General features: G+C 43.1%; 1 protein-coding gene across 6 annotated transcripts in view; it reads right to left on the bottom strand.

The window, feature by feature from the left end:
• Positions 1-19,364, bottom strand: part of THRB (thyroid hormone receptor beta) — a 283,663-nt gene that overhangs the window by 110,860 nt on the left and 153,439 nt on the right. For 2 of the 6 annotated variants that reach the window (XM_043509019.1, XM_043509020.1), the window contains one exon: positions 5,132-5,233. The exons of 2 other annotated variants lie outside the window; for them this stretch is intronic. In XM_043509019.1, coding sequence (XP_043364954.1) covers positions 5,132-5,134 — 3 coding nt within the window. In that variant the 5' untranslated portion in view covers positions 5,135-5,233. Of the gene's footprint in view, positions 1-5,131; positions 5,234-6,688; positions 6,926-9,418; positions 9,802-19,364 lie in introns of those variants that run through there. 2 more of the 6 variants (XM_038390900.2, XM_038390902.2) reach the window with 2 other exon arrangements.

Below are 19,364 nucleotides of genomic sequence, written 5' to 3'. Positions count from 1 at the left end.
TCTCAGCATCAGTTACTCCTGCTGAACTCCATAAGGAGGTGCAAGTATTCAGCATTTAGACTGCTTAGCTTTGGAAAACAATTTTTTACTTGCAGGTAGAAGGTAAATATCACAATTTCATTAATGTTATGAATTTGATATGTGCTGTTCTCTTAAAGATAAATAAGTTTAAATTCACTCAAATTTATTTGATGGGAACATTCATTCATAGCGTATAAAAGGTCACAATGGAAATGTATCAGAGTAGTAGCCGTGTTAGTCTGTATTCGCAAAAAGAAAAGGAGTACTTGTGGCACCTTAGAGACTAACACATTTATTTGAGCATAAGGTTTTGTGAGCTACAGCTCACTTCATCCGATGCATCTGATGAAGTGAGCTGTAGCTCACGAAAGCTTATGCTCAAATAAATGTGTTAGTCTCTAAGGTGCCACAAGTACTCCTTTTCTTTTAGTGGAAATGTACTATGTTAAATATGGACCCAGCCTCAGTAATAGCTACTCAACTGAATGAAACTGGATAATAAACAAAAGTTTATCTCTATATTTTAACTTGGGAAATGCGTAGCTGTATTAAAATCTGAGGCTTGGTTCTAACAGTAAGAGAGATTGTGAACTGAAGTAATGGGGACATAACACTTCGGGTCATTATGCATGTAACCTACTCGTATAAAATTGTACCATTTGTATTATACTTTTTCGTCCAGAAAAACAAACACTAGTGATTATAATCCAGATTATTTCACTTTTATTGAAATTGCAATCTATTTGAAAGGTTAAAAAACAAAAAACTTTTCCTTTTCCAAACAAGGCATAATAAAAAAAATTGTAAATGTATTCTATAAAGTTACATGCACACTAAAACAACATTTTCAAACTTATTTATTTATTTGTATATGTGCCTGAAATGCCCACCTGCATGATTAAATACAGGATTTGCTGAGCACAATAGTTGTGTGTATGCATTTTTGATGCACCCATCCACAAACCCCTTTAAGATCTGCAAACCCTGAAATACAATACAGTCTAAGGTTAAAAGAAAAAGAGTACTTGTGGCACCTTAAAGACTAACAAATTTATTTGAACATAAGCTTTCGTGAGCTACAGCTCACATCAGATGCATCCGATGAAGTGAGCTGTAGCTCACGAAAGCTTATGCTCAAATAAATTTGTTAGTCTCTAAGGTGCCACAAGTACTCCTTTTCTTTTTCCGGATACAGACTAACATGGCTGCTACTCTGAAACCAGTCAAAGGCTCTGATCCTGCAACAGTTTACATGACAGCAACTCTCCCCAGTTGTGCAGTCACAGATAATTCTGTAGGACTACTTTTTTGTGATAAAGTTATTCACAAGAATAACTCTTTCCAGGACAAGGTTCTATATAGATAGCAGCCTTACTGTTTTGTTTTTTTTTTAATATTTGTGGCTCTATTTTTAAATACAATTGTCAATACAGAAAATTAATTGCTAACTTCTACCTCCAAGATATCAATTCTCAATATAAACAAGATATTCAGAATCTGTCCTCAGTTGATTTTTTGTGCATAGATATTATAGAAGTCCCTAGATCATACCTAGGAAAAATAAAGTGAGTTCAGGGTGGCATAATATTTAGCTTTTCCATAGTACCTTTTATCTGAGAATCACAACATCCTTTATACAAAAGTTACATAATTAAAACCTCAAACTATGAGTGTTAGATACAGTAGTTCAGCTACAGATAAAGTTCCACCATCCACCACTGGAATGCAGCCATTTTTAGGGCACAACATGGAAGTACATCAAGTCTACACAATTTATAGCAAGAAGTAATTTAGAATGCCATATTCAATTACAATTGCAGGGAGAATTTAGTCAGTCAGACTGCAATTACCCGAGTTGGAATTTTGGCAGGCCAGTAGGATTTTAACACACCTGCACTTACTAAAAGTTCACTGATTGCATATGGTTGGGACCTAATTTTATGGAAGTCTGACCCAAAGATGGCACCTTGCCTCTACATCGAGCTGGGGCATTTGGTTAGTTCTAATTCAGATGGAAGAACGTCACCTACTGAATACCCAAAAATCACTTCCTGCAGTACGTAGAGCATATATTCATTGGAGGTCTTTCACTCAAATACACATATAGCCTAGCCTGTATGGTCAGAAAGGCAAATTTTATTCTTAATTTCCTTGACTTTCCAATTTAACTTATTCTTTTGGTGCTAGATCATCCAAGAATTGTGAAATTAATACATGTATCATACATTACCATTCTAATGAACTGCTTGTGCACCCATAAGAGTGACTTTTCTGGCTATATGCAGAACATGTTATGACTGGTAGCAAAGGTATTACATAAAAATTCCCCCTTCCCACGATTACTCACCTCTTTCTCCATTGCAATAAAAAAGAAAGAGGAAAAAGTAGTTTATATGATGAAAGTACCTTTCGGAAGAGCTTATGTGGAAGTAAGTTCTTAATTTGAAAAAAGCATATCCAATCCTATTATGAAGCTGTAACATACTGCAACATATGCCAGCATACAGCCTTATGTTTATAAAGCACCACTTTTAGGTGGTGTACTTGCCACTATAGTTCTACATAAACTGATGATTTGAAACAAAATTTTCACCGTAATGTCTAAAGAATTTTGGCTGACTGGTAAGAAGATGGCACACAAATGCAACATTACAGCTATTCACACCCTGTTTTATTGTTTGCTTTCTCATGTTAAGACATGAAACATGATTATGTACCCAACCAGAGAAACATGAAACAACCTAATAAAGAAAAAGTAATCTGAAGAACGAAGATAATGTATATTTTCTTTGAGGTGCTCATATACATATTGCTCAGATATTTACTATATAGGTAAAGAAAATGAAAAATAACATCAGACATAAATCTGAGAAGTCTTATTCCAGATGGTTGTAACATACTGAGAAATGGTACATTTGAAACTTATATTATGGTCAAACTAATGGAGGAGGCTAATAATTTGTTATTTTTTATAGTTTCATCTTTGTCTAAAGAAAGACATTACCAAGGAATGTACTGTTCGCCATGTTGTTGCAGACGAGTTTGTCCCAGGATATTAGAGAGGCAAGGTGGGTGAGGTAATAACTTTTGTTGGACCAACTTCTGTTGGTAAGAAAGACCAACTTTTGAACTACAATGAGCTCTTCTTCTGCTAGTGTTTTCAGAAGAACTTTCCCCTATATGTTTTTTTACAGCTACAATTTTTTAAAATGATAATTTCTCAAAACATTTATTGTTCATAGGAAAAATGCCTGATGATCCATAACATTTCTGGTTTCAGCCCATCACTACAAACCATGCACATCTTTTTAGGATGTTTTCTCCGCTCACAACCATGATTTGTAGAGATGGGCCTCAAACAAAAACCCAGCTCCCAGGAATTCTGAAAAAATTCTATTCAGAATCCAGACTCAGATGTTTGTAGCTAGTTTCTATGATGTATTATTGCTTATGGGCTGATCAAAATCCCAAATCTGACGAGTAGCAAATTCTGGGAAAACTCAGGTCTAGATCAGAATGTTAGAATCCAGACCCATCTCTAGTAGTAATCATAATAATACCCTTTCGTAAGTTCAATTCTTTACATTTTAAAAGAAAACCAGAAAATCTCTGACCAAATCAAAATATAAAATTAGGAAAAAAACTAGCTTCCCATAAATCAAATTATGATACACAAAATTTTCCATGGGTTCACAAGGTAAATCTGAAAGGAATGAGGGGAAAGAAAGCCACATGAAACAGAAAAACAAAACAATAGTTAAAAACAAGAGCCAAGATTAATTCCTTTCTTTCCTTTGAAAGAAATCAGTACTCCAATACAAATATCACTTGGAGCAAGCCAGATGCCACAATAAAAAGATGTACTATGCACCAAAAATTGCTTAGTGTTCAAACAGGCATAATAAAAACTGAATAATGATCCTGAAATAGAAATTTAATCCTCAGTGAATAATCCTTAGTTTAACTGGATAGAAACTAAATAAAAAAGTAATTAAGTCATTTTGTCCACATACAACTCACAATACTGTAATAAAATTTTGTCTTAGATTTTTTGTTGTTGTTGCTTATGATAGATCTAGATGGAAAATTACCCTTTTTTGCCAACGCATATTTTCTTCTCTGCTTAGGCAACCTGAAAGACTTCCTAATTCAAAAACTTTGTCACTGTATAAAGGTCAGTCTAGCTGTTGGGGTTAAAATCATGGATGAAGTAGAACCTCATTTTAAAACCTGAATTATTGGTTTGGCATATCACGGGGATAAGGACAAACCTTTCAATATCCAAATTATGATCGATCATATATTTTTTACAAGTTTTAATCAAAATGTGTACACTTGAGTCCATAATCTCAACATCAGAAGGTAAAACAATGACACAAAAGTCACAGCTTTAGCGTTGCCTCGTTTGCTGCTAATAGGTTATACTGATTTATACTATTGGACTTTAGCTATGTTTGGGCATTAATTCTGTTGTACATTTAAACCATGCCATGAGTGCTGACAGCATATGGATAAGTGCTCTTTTTTCAGGTCTGGATAAATCTAAACAAATGTTTGTTTGTTTTTTTTACTCTGCTTTTCAGTGTGAGTTGCCATTCTCCTGAACTAGCACATCACTAACCGCACCATAACTCATTTCTGCTGACCCACATCCATTGCCAGTTTCTCCGGATCTCTCATTTTGATGTCTACTGCTTCCTTTTTATGATAGTTTAAAGATCCATAACTCTCAGGGTAAATACATTCATGTGTTTTATATAAAAAGCTTGTGTAGCACTTCATATAAACTTTAATGAAATAGCTGTAATTCATAACTCTTCAGAACTTGTCTGAGCTGGGGAAAGGAGCAGTTACTTAATACAGAATTGCCTGTCTGTGTCCTTCTCTCCCCGTATCTGACCCGCTCTTGTTTAGGACCTAGGTTGAGGAAAACCCACCAGAAGCTGGCTGGCCTTCCTTTTTAAAAATACAAACAAAAACCCCCCAAAAACCTACCCTATAATTACACCTTGAACAAGAAAAAGAGAAACATACATGTGGAACTTAACCCACCGACTGGAATGGTGCCTGCAAACCAGCAACAGGAAAAAAAAAGAAAGAAATAACTCACCATGATAAATTGTTGTGAAGGGAAGATAATTTGATAGCACCTCTCAAGTCAACAGTCTTAGAGAGTCCATATTCTCTTATCCAGTCTGTTCTTTACTCAGTCCTCCAACCCACATAGGGGAGAAAATAAGAAGGAAAAAGCAGCCAAGGGACTTCAGTGATTGTGAAAGAAACAATCAGATCTTCTTGTGCCAACACTTCTTTTAAAAACATTCACTAATAAAGCTCCCAGAGGCCAGCAAGAGGCAGAAACACCAGCACACGGTGCTGTTACAGCACATTTAATACAATGTTATGAGACACTTCATACCTTTCCCTTCATTGCCAAAACTCCACCCCTCTCCTCACCAGAGCTGAGGCCAAATTCTGCTCTTTGTTACCCTCATACAATCCCATTAAGTCAATAGCTAAACGATGACAAAATCTGCCTCGCTGTTATTAACAGCCTTGGCCCTTTTCAAAGTTTTAGCAGCATCTCACTTCTGCCCCTTTCCCATGCCTAATGCAAGGTGGACATCAATCTCCAGAATTGCTAATATGAGCTACCCCCTTAGCCTGTTTTGTAAAATACTATCAGTTAAGTGGGAACTGGACAGTGCTGGGATAATAAGCCTTTTAATGTCTAGGCTGCTGGTTTGAAACAGCCCAGGTCTGTAGGGACTGATAGTGATTGCCATCTGATGACAATTCAGTGATCTATATGAAATAAGCTGGTTGACTTAGTCCACTTCTTTAGTTCAGTTCTTAGTGGGCAAGTGCTGACAGTACAAAAACCACCACCAATACTGGCACAAATTCATAATCACAGCAGAGGCCACCACCTGAATGAGTCTGGCGACTTAAGACAACCTCTCCTGGAGAGTGGTGAAGGAAGATTCCCTCCAACATGAAGAATTTTGGCTACCAGAGCTAAAGGATAAAGCTATTCATTAGCTCTGTTCTTCTGTTTACCTAGAAACTCATTATTCAGCCACCCACTAGCATATTTTCTGACTCACTCACTCATGTTTTCACATGAATTTAATAATCCTGAAATGTGAGAAGTCATGCAAGATTTTTTATTAAGTAAGAATACACATCCCCACAAACAGACTTCCTCTTCATGCAATACAGAGGACTGGTCACCCCTGAAAACCTAATAGCAGTAGGGAGACCAACAATGAAAAAACAGCATTGTTCCTAACTCTCAGCTGTTTCACATATTTAACCCAATTTCCATTTCCCTTATCCTCACGTTTATACATGTTACTATGATTTGTTAATGCCTGATTATAAAACATGAAGGATATTCAAATATATTCTTTACATATAATGGATTTTCTTGATTGGGGTGGGCAAACTTTTTGGCCTGAGGGCCACATCTAGGTGGGGAAATTGTATGCAGGGCCATGAATGTAGGGCTGGGGCAGGGGATTGGGGTGCAGGAGGGAGTGCGGTGTGCAGGAAGGGGCTCAGGGCAGGGGGTTGGGGTGCAGGAAGGGGCTCAGGGCAGGGGGCTATGGGGCTCAGTGCAGGGGGTTGGGGTGCAGAGTGTGGGCTCCAGCCTCGCGCTGCTTACCTCGAGCGGCTCCCAGGTGGCAGTGGCATGCAGCAGGGCTAAGGCAGGCTCCCTCCCTGTCCTGGCCCCGGGCCACTCCTGGAAGTGGCCAGCATGTCCAGCAGTGGCTCCTGGGGTGGGGTGGGGTGGGGCAGAGCAGGCTGCTCCGCCGTGTGCTGCCCTTGCCTGTGGGTACTGTCCCCAAAGGTCCCATTGGCCGTGGTTCCCTGTTCCCAGCCAATGGGAGCTGTCAGGGGTGGTGCCTGAAGGCAAGGGCAGCACATGGGGCCCTCTGCCTCCCCTCCCCAGACGCTGCAGGGACATGGTGCCGGCTGCTTCCGGGAGTGGCACGGGACCAGGGCAGGCAGGGAGCCTGCCTTAGCCCCGCTGCGCCACGGGGCTGGCAATCCCATGGGCTGAATTGAAAGCCCTGACGGGCTAGATCTGGCACATGGGCTGTAGTTTGCCCTCCCCTGTTCTAGATCATGTCTTGTTAGTCCATCTCGTTTTGAGTAATTTTGTTGTGTTTTGACAAAGTATTTTCCCATTTGTGCCCTTAAGATATTTAACAACATGTAAAATAGATATCACCAACCACAAAAAAAAAGATTATAAATCAGGGGTGGGCAAACTTTTTGGCCTGAGGGCCACATCTGGGTATGGAAATTGTACGGCGGGCCATGAATGCTCACAAAATTGGGGGTTGAGGTTTGGGAGGGAGTGATGGCCCTGGCTGGGGGTGCAGGCTCTTGGGTGGGGCCATAAATGAGGTGTTCAAGCTGTGGGAGGGGGCTCTGGACTGGAGGAGTGAGGGCTCCGGCTGAGGATGCGGGCTCTGGGGTGCAGGAGAGTGGCACCAAGGGGTTTGGAGGGCAGGACATGGATCAGGGCTGGGGCACAGGTGCTTGAGGGGGTCAGGGGTGCAGGCTCTGGGCAGCACTTACCTCAAGCAACTCCTGGAAGCAGCAGCATGTCCCCCCTCCAGCTCCTATGTGGAGGCATGGCTAGGCAGCTCTGCACCCTGCCCCATCCGCAGGCGCTGCCCCTGCAGCTCCCATTGGCCACAGTTGCTTAAAATTTCTGGAGGGCAGGATGCAGCCCCTGGGCTGCAGTTTGCCCACCCCTATGATAAACCATTTAGAAATCAACCACATGTGCTCTTAGGCCAGGGGAGGGCAAACTATGGCCTGCGGGCTGGATCCGGCCCATCAGAGCTTTCAATTTGGCCTGGGAGATTGCTAGCCCTGGGGCACAGCGCACCCCTCCTGCACCCCAACCCCCTGCCCCGAGCTCCCTCCTGCACACCGCACCTCCTCCCACACCCTGCACTCCCTCCCGCACCCCAATCCCCTTCCCCAGACCTACATTCATGGCTCTGCATGCAATTTCCCCACCCAGATGTGACCCTCGGGCCAAAAAGTTTGCCCACCACTGTCTTAGGCCAAGATGGTCACTGGCCCGAAATACAGTCATGCTGAGGAGCAAGGAGTCATCAGCTGCTCTCCTCCCACCTGCACCACCTGTTTGGATTGCCACTTTGGATGTAGGGGAGGCTCTGCAGGGCTGTTACTCTGCCCATGAGTGAGTGGGTGAGAAGTAGACTTGGAGGAGAATGGGGGAAGGTGCTGGTAGAATAGGGGAAGTAAGCTGTATCCTGTAAAGAGCTAAATAACTTCCTTTGCCCCAGTAGCAAGGGAGAACAGGGAAGGAATGGTGAGTCAGAGTTCTTTCCTAGAGCTGGCTGCTTCTGAGGTGGAGCAGCTATATGCTGCTGCCCAATTCAGGGCTAGATGTTAAATCTCCATTTCAAGGTGCAATTGGTATGTTTTGTTAAGAGCCTGATAGCTCAGTACACAAACAACTTTTTCTTTTATAAAAACTAAAATGAGAAGGCAGCTGAGTGAAAACATCCAGTTATTCACTATATATGTACAGGTACATTTCCCCTTCTCACTAATTTAGCAAATTTTATAGCCTGGATTTCTAAGAAGGCAGAGCACCTTGCCAAACATTCTTTTCCGGGCTATTTTTGCATTCATCTCCTTCAAGCAGCACTGCTATATCATGTATCAAAACAACCATTTGTGAGGATTTGAGAGCCTGCTAAAAAGTAAAGGTTACCCATAGCTACAGGATTTGAGCCCTGGCTGGAATTTACAGCTGGTTTTCCTGGAGTACCTTTCGCTTTTGAGTTTGCTATAAGGCTTTACTGTCCTTTCCCCATGAAAAACTCCCCTATACGCTGCCACCTGAACTCCAAGTTTGAATTCCTTTCCCTACACTCACATTGAGTGACCTTCCTTCTGGTGAACAGAGCTGAATATGATTCCTTGACTGATCCTTCCCACTGGGGCTCAGTATGGGTTTCTGAATCAAGGCTAGCCCTGCAGTTGTAGGAGCTAGTTGTAGCAAAGTGAAGACTGACTGGCATGGCGCCTCCTGCTGGTCGTTTTGGGAATTAGCTATCTAGCCTACAGAGCGCCTCCTCCTGGCCAGTGTCTCTCCTGCCTTTGACCCCCATGTCCCTCCCAGACCCCAGTGCCCATTTACCTTGGGGTGCTGCCCCCAGCAGTAACCCACAATCTGGGTCTCCCATCCCAGAGGTATCCCCACCCTCTATCCCCACCTTGCCTCAGTGGCTACTGCCAGTCATCATCTAGTCCCCACTCACTGGGATAGACTGCAATCTATAAATCACTTGTCACTAGCAAGGGGGGTTTGGATCTGCTGCCTTTCCCTGCAGCCCAGTACCTCGCTTTAGGCCTTGCACAAGGCCTGCAGACTGGGGAATTGCTAGGCTGGAGCTCCTCTTGCCTTTCCCCAGCACTTCTCTACCTCTAGTACCCTGCTCCCAAGTCCTTCTCTCTTCACCACTAGAGAGAGACTGACTTAGCTTCTGGTTCACAGCCCTTTTATAGGGCCAGGTGTAGCCTGATTGGGACATGACCCCAGCTGTGGCTGCTTCCCCAATCAGCCTAGCCTTTTCTCTCCGGAGCAGGGTAACTGCCCTGCTACACTAGTGACCGGAGTTGAGAGTTAAACCAAGGTCTCTAGCACTGAGCCCTTGCCATATGGGCACTGGCCTGTTCAGCTTCCTCCTTTTTATTGTTAAGTTCACTTGATATGATTCTGAGATCATATTCTTATGCTTTCCCTGCCCGGCCCCCCCATTAACCTGTTTTTTCCCTGTTTCATCACTTTTGTTTATTGCCCCTTAACAAGTTTCCTGACACTCACTTAACTCAAGAGTATCTAGTAACTCAGCTGTCACCCTTTCTGATCAATTAGTACTATTTAAAGCGAATTACAGTGTGCACAGCATTTAATTCTCTTCTTCTTGTCCAAGATCTCAGAGGCGTGACAAAGTTTCCATCCATTTGTTCTTAGATTTTGTTTTCATCAAAAACTGCTTAAAGATGTTTTTCCTGCAGTGACACCAAGCCAAGCAAGCAATACTCCTGACTTCTCCTGATGATGTTCGCAAATCTATAGTAGGCTGTTAACTCTGAAATTCAGGACTGGGCCAGGAACATTTAGAAGAATGCCAAAATAGCAGAAAGAACTGACTTGCTCAAGAAATTAAAGCTCTTCTATCTTCCAGAATTCTGGTGAAGAAAAGGGAGGGAACCAGAGAGACTCAATAAAAATGGACAGAAGCCCAGCTTGAAGGTTTAAGCCAGAATGGTTTCTGGCCAAACAGGAAGGTTGGCAAGTAAACAAATGAAAGCTTTATTACAGGCTTTCGTAAGCAACATTATAAATATTACATGAAAAAAGTCAAGCCATTTAGATTTCAAGCACCAAGATAGGATTTACTCTAGAAACAAAAGTATGTTGGTTGATATCTCTTCAAACATTTCAGCTGAATGTCAAAACTTTAGGACAACTTTACCAAGTGAGAATACAAGGAGCTGTTGACAACTACAATATTCAAACATTTAATCAAATGTAGAGCACAATAGGGAAAGCGCTGCAATCTGTCCACACTGACAGCTGCAAGCGCACTGGCGTGTCCACATTTGCGGCACTCACAGCAGCATTGGGAGTGATGCATTGTGGGCAGCTATCCCGCAGAGCACCTCTTCCCATTCTGGCACTGTGGCTTGTGAGAAGGGGGTGGGGAGTGCGGGGCATTCTGGGTCCTGTCCCAACACCCCATGATGCATCGGTTCGTATCCCAGCAATCCCTGTGCTTCCGTCCACAATTGGCACCGTCTTTCAGCATTTTTTGTACTGCGCGCTCTGTCTTACCTTTCGATCTGCGGAGTGGACCCCAAACTGCTGAGGAGTATGCTGACGAGTCTCGACAGCACATCACGTTTGGCAGTCGAGTTATTCCTTAAGCTCCAAATTGACAGTGAGGACTCAGACGATATCGATGTGAGTAATGCAAACGACACGAGATTGCTTGTGGCATTCACAGACATGTTCATCACCGTGCAACGGTGCTTTTGGGCTTGGGAAACAAGCACTGAGTGGTGGGATCACATCGTCATGCAAGTCTGGGATGACGTGCAGTGGATGCAGAACTTTCGGATGAGAAAAGTCACTTTCATGGGACTGTGTGAGGAGTTCGCCCCCACCCTGCGGTGCAAGAACACGAGATTGAAAGTTGCCCTGATGGTGGAGAAGTGGGTGCTATTCAATCTGGAAGGTGGCAACTCCATACAGCTACCGATCGGTCGCTAACCAGTTTGGAGTGGGGAAGTCGACCGTTGGAATCGTGTTGATGCAAGTTTGCAGGACTGTTAGTAGCATTCTCCTCAGAAGAACCATGATTCTGGGTAACATACATGACATTGTGGGTTTCCCTAACTGCGGAGGGGCGATAGATGGCACGCATATTCCAATTCTGGCACCAGCCCATCTAGCCTCAGAGTACATTAATCAGAAGGGGTATTTCTCTATGGTTCTCCAGGTGGTTGTGGAACACTGTGGGCGTTTCATTGATATTAACACAGGCTGGCCTAGAAAGGTGCATGACACATGCTTCTTTCGGAACACTGGCCTATTCAGGAAGCTGCAAGCTGGGACTTTTTTCCCAGACCAGAAGATCACCGTAGGGGAAGTCAAAATGCCCATTGTGATCCTTGGAGACCCCGCTTACCATTTAATGCCATGGCTCATGAAACCCTACACAGGGAGCCTTGACAGCAGCAAGAAGTGGTTCAACAACAGGCTAAGTTGGTGCAGAATGACTGTGTAATGTGATTTTGGCTATTTAAAGGGTTGCTGGCGCTCTCTGTATGGGAAGCTGGACCTGGCCAATAACAGCATCCCTGTGGTTATATCCACGTGCTGTACCCTCCATAACATTTGTGAAGGAAAGGGTGAACGATTCACTCAGGCATGGAATTCAGAGATTCAACACCTGGAGGCTGAATTTGAACAGCTGGAGAGAAGGGCTATTAGAGGGGCCCAGCACAGGGCTGCAAGGATTAGGGATGCCTTGAGGGAGCAATTTGAGGCTGAAAGCCAACAGTAATGTCTGGTGCCTTGCACAGGAGTGAAGTGCAGTGGTTCCAATGTTAGTCGGAATCTGTTTGCACTACGCTGACTTGCAGTGCCTGTTGCTTTCCTGGGCTAAGGTATCTTTTACGTTATGCAATAATAAAGAATGTTTTCAAAGCAAAAATATCCATTTAATGAAAAGAAAATGCATTTATTGAAAAGAAACACAACTGCTTGGGAAACAGAAAGGGCAAAGGGGTGGGGTGGGGAACAGTATGCATATGTCCTGTTATCATACTCAGCCTTCCTGTCTGAAGGGCTGTGCAATGAGTGCTGCACTTCAGGATTGCTATATTGCATGGTGATGGGGACTGAGTGCAGTGGGTAAGGATCATAGTTTTTAGGGCTGGGTGGTGAAGCTACAGGTGTTGGAGGCAGCTGGTGGAGACAAGAACCCGGATGTTGAGGAAAGTGGGATGGCGGTGAAATGGGGGCACAAGGGAAAGAGTTTTGGGACAAGGGCTTGGGGATAGAGGAGGGGTGGATGCTTGGTGCTCCATGATGCTTATCAGCCACTCTGTGCTTTGGTGCCAACAATCTGCATTCTGCTGGCGGACCCTCCTTTCACTCTCCCTCCACTCCTGCACTTTTTGATTTTCATTACTTGAATGATGAATGACTTCATGCAACATGTCTCCCTTGCTTTTACGTGGTCTCTTTCTGATTCTTTGGAGTCTTTCAGCCAATGATATCACAGACAGCTGAGATCTCAAGGTTGCATCTGTAAAGGCAAAATGCAACACTTAACAGAGGCAGCATTTTTTACACCAGACAGAACAATAATTCCCCTGTACTTAAGGGCAAGAACAGTCTACACAATCGCATAATTTGCCTGTCCAAAAGCGACCGCACATAACCCCCGGAAGCCCCAAAATAGTGAGTAAGCACAGGGTCAAGGGGGACTGATTCTTTCATGGCTGTACTTTCCTCTGGGTTTCTGTGCCTTGGGGAGAGCCAACAGCTGCGGGGGGCCCCTATACTGAACGCTGTCCCCACATTTTCCACAGGAGTTCATCCTGGAAGATATCTCACTGCTGAGGGTGACCTAGGAAGCAAGGGAGGGTCTTCTACTACAATGCAGCTTCCATCCTGGCCCATATGCAGTTTGCCTATGTGCAGCAATGGTGCCCCTGCCCCTCAGGGCACAGTGGCGCGGACATGTTAGCCTCACTCGGACAAGGACCACAGTGGCTCACCCACGAAACCTGCACAAGTGCATTGCCCAAGTTCTGGATGAGATCTTTGAAGAGATCACTGAGGCCGATTCACGCGATTGAGAGAGCACATCAAAGCCCTATTCCACATCTAGGCATGCATGCAGCCCTAACCCTCCTTGCTCCAAGAGCCCACACTGAATAACTTCCTTCCCAAAATAAAAGCCGCTTACCGGGAACCTCCTCTGGTGTTTGTCCTTCCCCAAGCACTGGCCGCTGCGACTGGCTACCTTCCTCCTTTCTTGAGAACAGCTCCTGCATGCATCTAGGGATGCCAGGGTGTCTTCCTCCACCTCAGCACCCTCGCTCCCGCTTTGCTCCTCCTCCTCCTGCCTTGTTGAACTGGGCTCTGAAGTGTCCGTGGTGGTACTTGGAGTGGAGGTGGGGTTGCCCCCAAGTATCGCATCCAGCTCTTAAGGAGATCTCAGCTGTAAAAACGGCAGATCGCAGGGGCAGCACCGGAGTGACTGTTTGTCTCATGGGCTTTGTAGTAGGCATTTCACAGCTTCTTCACTTTAACTCTGCACTGCAGTGCGTCCCAGTCCTGACCCCTTTCCATCATGTCCTTTGATATCTGCCCAAAGGGATCGTAAGTCCTATGGCTGGAGTGCAGCTGGGACTGGACAGCTTCCTCCCCCCAAACACTGATGAGGTCCAGCACCTCGCCATTGCTCCATACTGGGGCTCGCCTGGCACGTGGAGGCATGGTCACGTGGAAAGATGTGCTGAGAGCACTCCACGCCTGGCTGAACAAACAGGAAGGGGATTTTCAAAATTCCCAGAGAATTTAAAGGGCGGGTCTGACGGTTGGTCACCTGAGGGCAGGGCAGTAGAGTTCAAAGTGATGACCAGAGTGGCTAGAAGAGGCATTGTGGGACACTTCTGGAGACAGATCAGAGCGCACTAACAGACCAGGGCATCCACACTGGCACTGCGGCGCTCCAGGAGGGGCACACAAAATGTTATTCCACTCGCTGAGGTGGAGTACCAGTAGCGCTCTAGCTGTGGAATCAGAGTGCTCTACGTGCCTTGCCAGTGTGGACGGGTAGTGAGTTAGAGCGCACTGGGCTGCTTTAATGCGCTGTAACTCACAAGTGTAGCCATGCCCTTAGTTTGCACCACTCTGGCAAGGTAAAGAGCCGTAATTGACTAAGAATGGGGACAATTAACTGACAATGGGAACATTAGCAGCCTGCCTGCTTAGCTGTTATATTTCTGCTCTGCCTCAGGGACAGAGTCTGCTTCACACAGCCCAGGTTACAGCAACAGCGAGCGAGAGGGACAGAGTGAGACTCTCTCACTCTTTGTAACACTTGCATGGGCCCAGCCCCATCTGCTTAACGTCTCTCCACGGAAGCAGGCATGCACACCCAGGCTCCCTCCTCCCCTCCACTGTGATCTGCTCTCTGCTGCCGGCTGCTCCCAGCAGACGCACTGGAGCTTCCAGGGAAGGGGCACTGATTTCCCCACAGATTTCTTTGCTCTCCCATTTTTCTGCAGGGGAGCCAGAATTCCCCCGGGAGTAAATGGAGTGGAGGTTGTATGGGTTAGAGGACTGTGAACATCTTATTCCTCCTGCAGGAGGAATGTCCTATGTCCCCCATGCAAAGCCCACTTACCCTGCCTTTGTTGAGGGGAGGTGACTATCACATCCAAGCAGGGGCGGCCCATGCAATCGGCGCCCCGCACCACCAAACCCCAAGGGAAGATCTAGGCTGAGGTTTTTGGTAAACTGAGAAACATTTTGCCCCTTTTTTCCTTTTAATGTTTTTTAAGCATTTTTTTTTAAACAGAGGCTTAATTATTCGGTTTGTCTATTTGTCCAACCAATGTTTCTGAGATCAGATAAAATAGAGACATGAAATTTTCAGAATAGATTTGTACACGACAGCTAGATGATATTTTAGTCCAATTTCAAATAAAAATGCATTAAAATGTTAATTATAATTTTTATTATTACAAATCCAAAATCATCCATTTTGCTATCCCGCTTTAACTGCCATTACCACCACATCCAATGTAGAAAGAAATAGGAAAACTCTTTGATGAACTTTAACTTGTATTTACAAAACACTCTGAATAAAAAACACTCTGCTCTTAAAACATGACTGTTCTTGCTTTAAGTTTTGAAAATTCAGTCACTAGTTCTTTTAGATCCAGTTTTCCAGCTATTTCATGCTCTATTGACATTGTGGCAAGTCCAACAAGTCTCTCTTGCACCACTGTTGAATGCAGATATGTTTTTATCAATTTTAACTTTAAGAAGCTATGTTCCCCATTAGCTATGGAAACTACCAAAGTTAAAAAAATGCATAGAGCTATAAAAATGTTTGGAAAACTGTCTGTAAGTTTATTTTCACAAACTTCAGTACTTCTTCAGAAGTGGAATGTTTCTTAAGTCGTCTTGAAAAAGCCTGAAGCTCACTACACAAATCTGTAGCATCAATGTCTTTTGAATTTTCATGAGTCAATGCTGACTCCAGTTTTATACAAAATTCTCTTATCTCTTTTGCAAAGTTGTGGATATCATATAGAAAGCCAAATACTGACTCTAGCTGCTGCATCTGTTGAAATCTTTCATCAACCGATGAATAGCAGTATCAAGGACTGCGAAGTAGAAATTCGCTTCGAACCTTTGTTTTGGGTTCTGAATGGGTGTGTCTCATCCTTCATACAAAAACTGCTGGTTTTTTTGCAGAATGTGAACTGGCTCTGGTTCAAATTCTGTCAGAAAGTCTATTTCTTCAGCAAGCTCAAGAGAATCTATCAGTGTTCTTTCGAACCCTTCATCACTTCTGAATTTCTCCAGAATATTTTTAGTTTGCTGCAGTTTCTGAATAGCAGAATGTATGTTCAGGTTCTTTTCCTGAAGCTGCTTACTAGTGAGGTTAATCTCGAAAAGGATATTATTCCATAAAATGAGTAAAGTCACAAATTTGAACTTGGAAAGGCCATCTGCAAAAGCTTCTGCATCTGAACGTGCCGTATTGCCCGATGATCCAGTAAAGGTAGTATCATCAGAAATTTCAATTAGGGCATCATAAATGTTTCCAAGTTCATAGCGAAGAGGCGTCAAAGCATCAGTGCGACTCTCCCATCTGGTCTGACTAAGTGGTTTCAGAATTAGAGAATTTACATGGCGAGTCAGAATCTCCCAACGGCGTGTTGAGCCTGAGAAAAACACATAAACACGTTGCACCGGGTCAAAGAAACTGCTTGCCTCCAAACAGCATCTAGCAGCATCATTGACAACCAAATTCAGAGAATGCACACTGCAAGGAACAAAAAAGGCCCTAGGATTGATTTCCATCATTCTCCTTTGCACACCATTCTTTACCCTTCATATTACTCCCATTATCGTACCCTTGGCCACATAATTTTCAACCATAATGACAGTGTTTCAAACTCTTGTAGAATAGTTTCAGTCATAAATGCTCCAGTTGTCTTCTTCAGTGGTATGAAACCCAAAAAATGTTCCTTTATGAGCACTTCAACATTATCTTCATCTGCAGACCTTTCCATATCCACAAAACCAATGATCATCATCATTTGTTCAACATGACTCACGTCAGGTGTACAGTCCAGTATTATTGAAAAGTATTTTGCAGAATGGGCAGCTTCTACAATTTTCTTTTTAATGGCATTTGCTAGGATTTGAATCAGTTCAGTCTGCATATTTTTTTTCTAAGTAATGAACCTGTGTTTCATGATCAGTTGTTTTACACAGATTCTCCTTCATCACCGGATCAAACAAAGCTGGGTATTCAACAAATTTTAAAAAGTTTCTATTACCTGGAGTGTATAATTTTTCATTTCTACCGCAGCCGCGGAATGCTAAATTTTGCCCACTGAGAACTCTCACTAAAGCAATCAGACTCTCTAATATTTGTTGCCAATATTCTTCTTTTTCCTTGATCACACATAAATTTCCATCGATACAATTGAAAAAAGGAAAAATTAATTCAAGTTCTTTCCAATTTTGAAAACATTCCAAATGTTCTGTACTTCTTTCATGTGAAGAGAGAATTGAAGATATGTTTTTCCAGTCCTTCGAACCATTTTCAGTAAGTGATGTACCAATTGCTTGATTTCTAAACAACTTGCAGCAAAAGCAAAACACAGAGTCCTTCGACACTGAATATTGTAACCAGTTTTAATTTCTTCCCCATTAATGAGTTTCCTCTTGTAATGCTGAGCAGAGAATTTTCTTTTATTTCAATCCTTAGGGAAGGGAAATTCATGAACTTGTTTGGGTCCATGTTCCATGAGAATTTGCCACACACTGTCATCACATCTGGGCCATGAAACTGGGTCCCCATACTGTAACTTGTTTGTAACTTCCTCATCCTTTCTTCCTTCTACTTCATTTACTTCAATTTCTGCATGTGTCTCTGAAGGTGAATAAATTTTCTCCACTTCCATATCAGTCTGATGCTGTGAGCTGCCATCATCTAGAAGCAAGTTTCCATCATCTTGAGTTTCCAAACTGCTTTTTTGTGGATGTGAGCTACCCTCATCTCAAAGTGATATACTTTCATCTTGATGTTCCAAACTGCTTCCCTGCGTATAGAGGGAACCTCCTCTCCAAGTAAAATTCCTTCATCTGGATGCTCTGAACTGCTTCCATCTTTATTTGGATTAAAGAGAAGATATTTCAGGAAGGATCCCTTCTGTTTTGTTTGGTCCTTTTCCTTCTTAGCCTTTCATCTACGATACTCAGATCCTGAGGGTTTTCTTTTTCTTCTTTCTGCCAAGGGGCATTTAAATATTGTTATGTACTGTGCTCCCAACTGCAAGCATTACAGTGTTGAGGATGGTTGACACTCCACATGGTTGGTGATTTAAAACACTCTGCAGCCATCCTAACACGTCTTTTCACTGCTTAAAGATTCAATGATTAGTAACATACACTCACTTACCTATTAAAACAGTTAGTTACAGCGTTTACACAGAAACAAAATTACCTTTTTTGACATTATAACCCAACACCGGTTGTTTGGAAAGTAACCCCCTTCCTTACAATTAACTGCTTGGAGCGTGACATCATCACTTTCATAGTCTATTAAGCGTTAATGCTGCTAATTTTCTTTTATGGACATTATTTATTACATGTGAACCAGTTATAAAAGAAAAGTTCATAATTATTGTCATAAATATAAAGGGAAGGGTAACAAACTTTATGTATGCAGTAACATAAAATCCCTCCTGGCCAGAGGTACAGAATCACTTACCTGTAAGGGGTTAATCAATTCAATTAACCTAGCTGGCACCTGACCAGAAGGACCAATGGGGAAAGAAGATACTTTCAAATCTGCGGGGGGAGAGGGGGAAGAGGTTTTGTTTGTGCTCTTTTTGTTTGTTCCCTCTCGGGGGGACAGAGAGAGATCACACAGATAAACCATCTCTTGAAAAGATACCTTAAAATGATACATCTAAAATTACAGAAATTTAAGTAAAGGCAAGGAAATGCATTAGATTATCTTTTGTTTTAGCTTGTGAATTTTCCCTATGTTAAGAGGTAGTTTTATTCCTGTTTTTTGTAACTGTGAAGTTGAGTCCAGAGGGGAGTCCTCTGTGTTTTAAATCTTTTATGACCCTGTAAAGTTACCTTCCATCCTGTTTTTGCAGGTGTGATTCTTTTACTTTTTTCTTTTTAATAAAGTTCTTCTTTTAAGAACCTGATTGATTTTTAATGTCCTAAAAACCCAAGGGTTTGGTCTGTGCTCACTTTGTTAACCTATTGGTTAGTATATTATTCTCAAGCCTCCCCAGGAAAGGGGGTGAAGGGGCTTGGGGGGATATTTTAGGGAAATAGGAATTCCAAGTGATCCTTTTCCTGAATCTTTGTCTAAATCACTTGGTGGTGGCAGCAATACCGTCCAAAGACAAGGAAAGGATTTGTGCCTTGGGGAAGTTTTTAACCTAAGCTGGTAGAAATAAGCTTACGGGGTCTTTCATGCAGGTCCCCACAT

Source organism: Dermochelys coriacea, chromosome 2, assembly GCF_009764565.3.
Source record: "Dermochelys coriacea isolate rDerCor1 chromosome 2, rDerCor1.pri.v4, whole genome shotgun sequence".
In the NCBI taxonomy this organism is placed as follows: domain Eukaryota; kingdom Metazoa; phylum Chordata; order Testudines; family Dermochelyidae; genus Dermochelys; species Dermochelys coriacea.
Note: the sequence above shows the minus strand (reverse complement) of the source record. Positions and strands in the feature narration are given on the sequence as shown.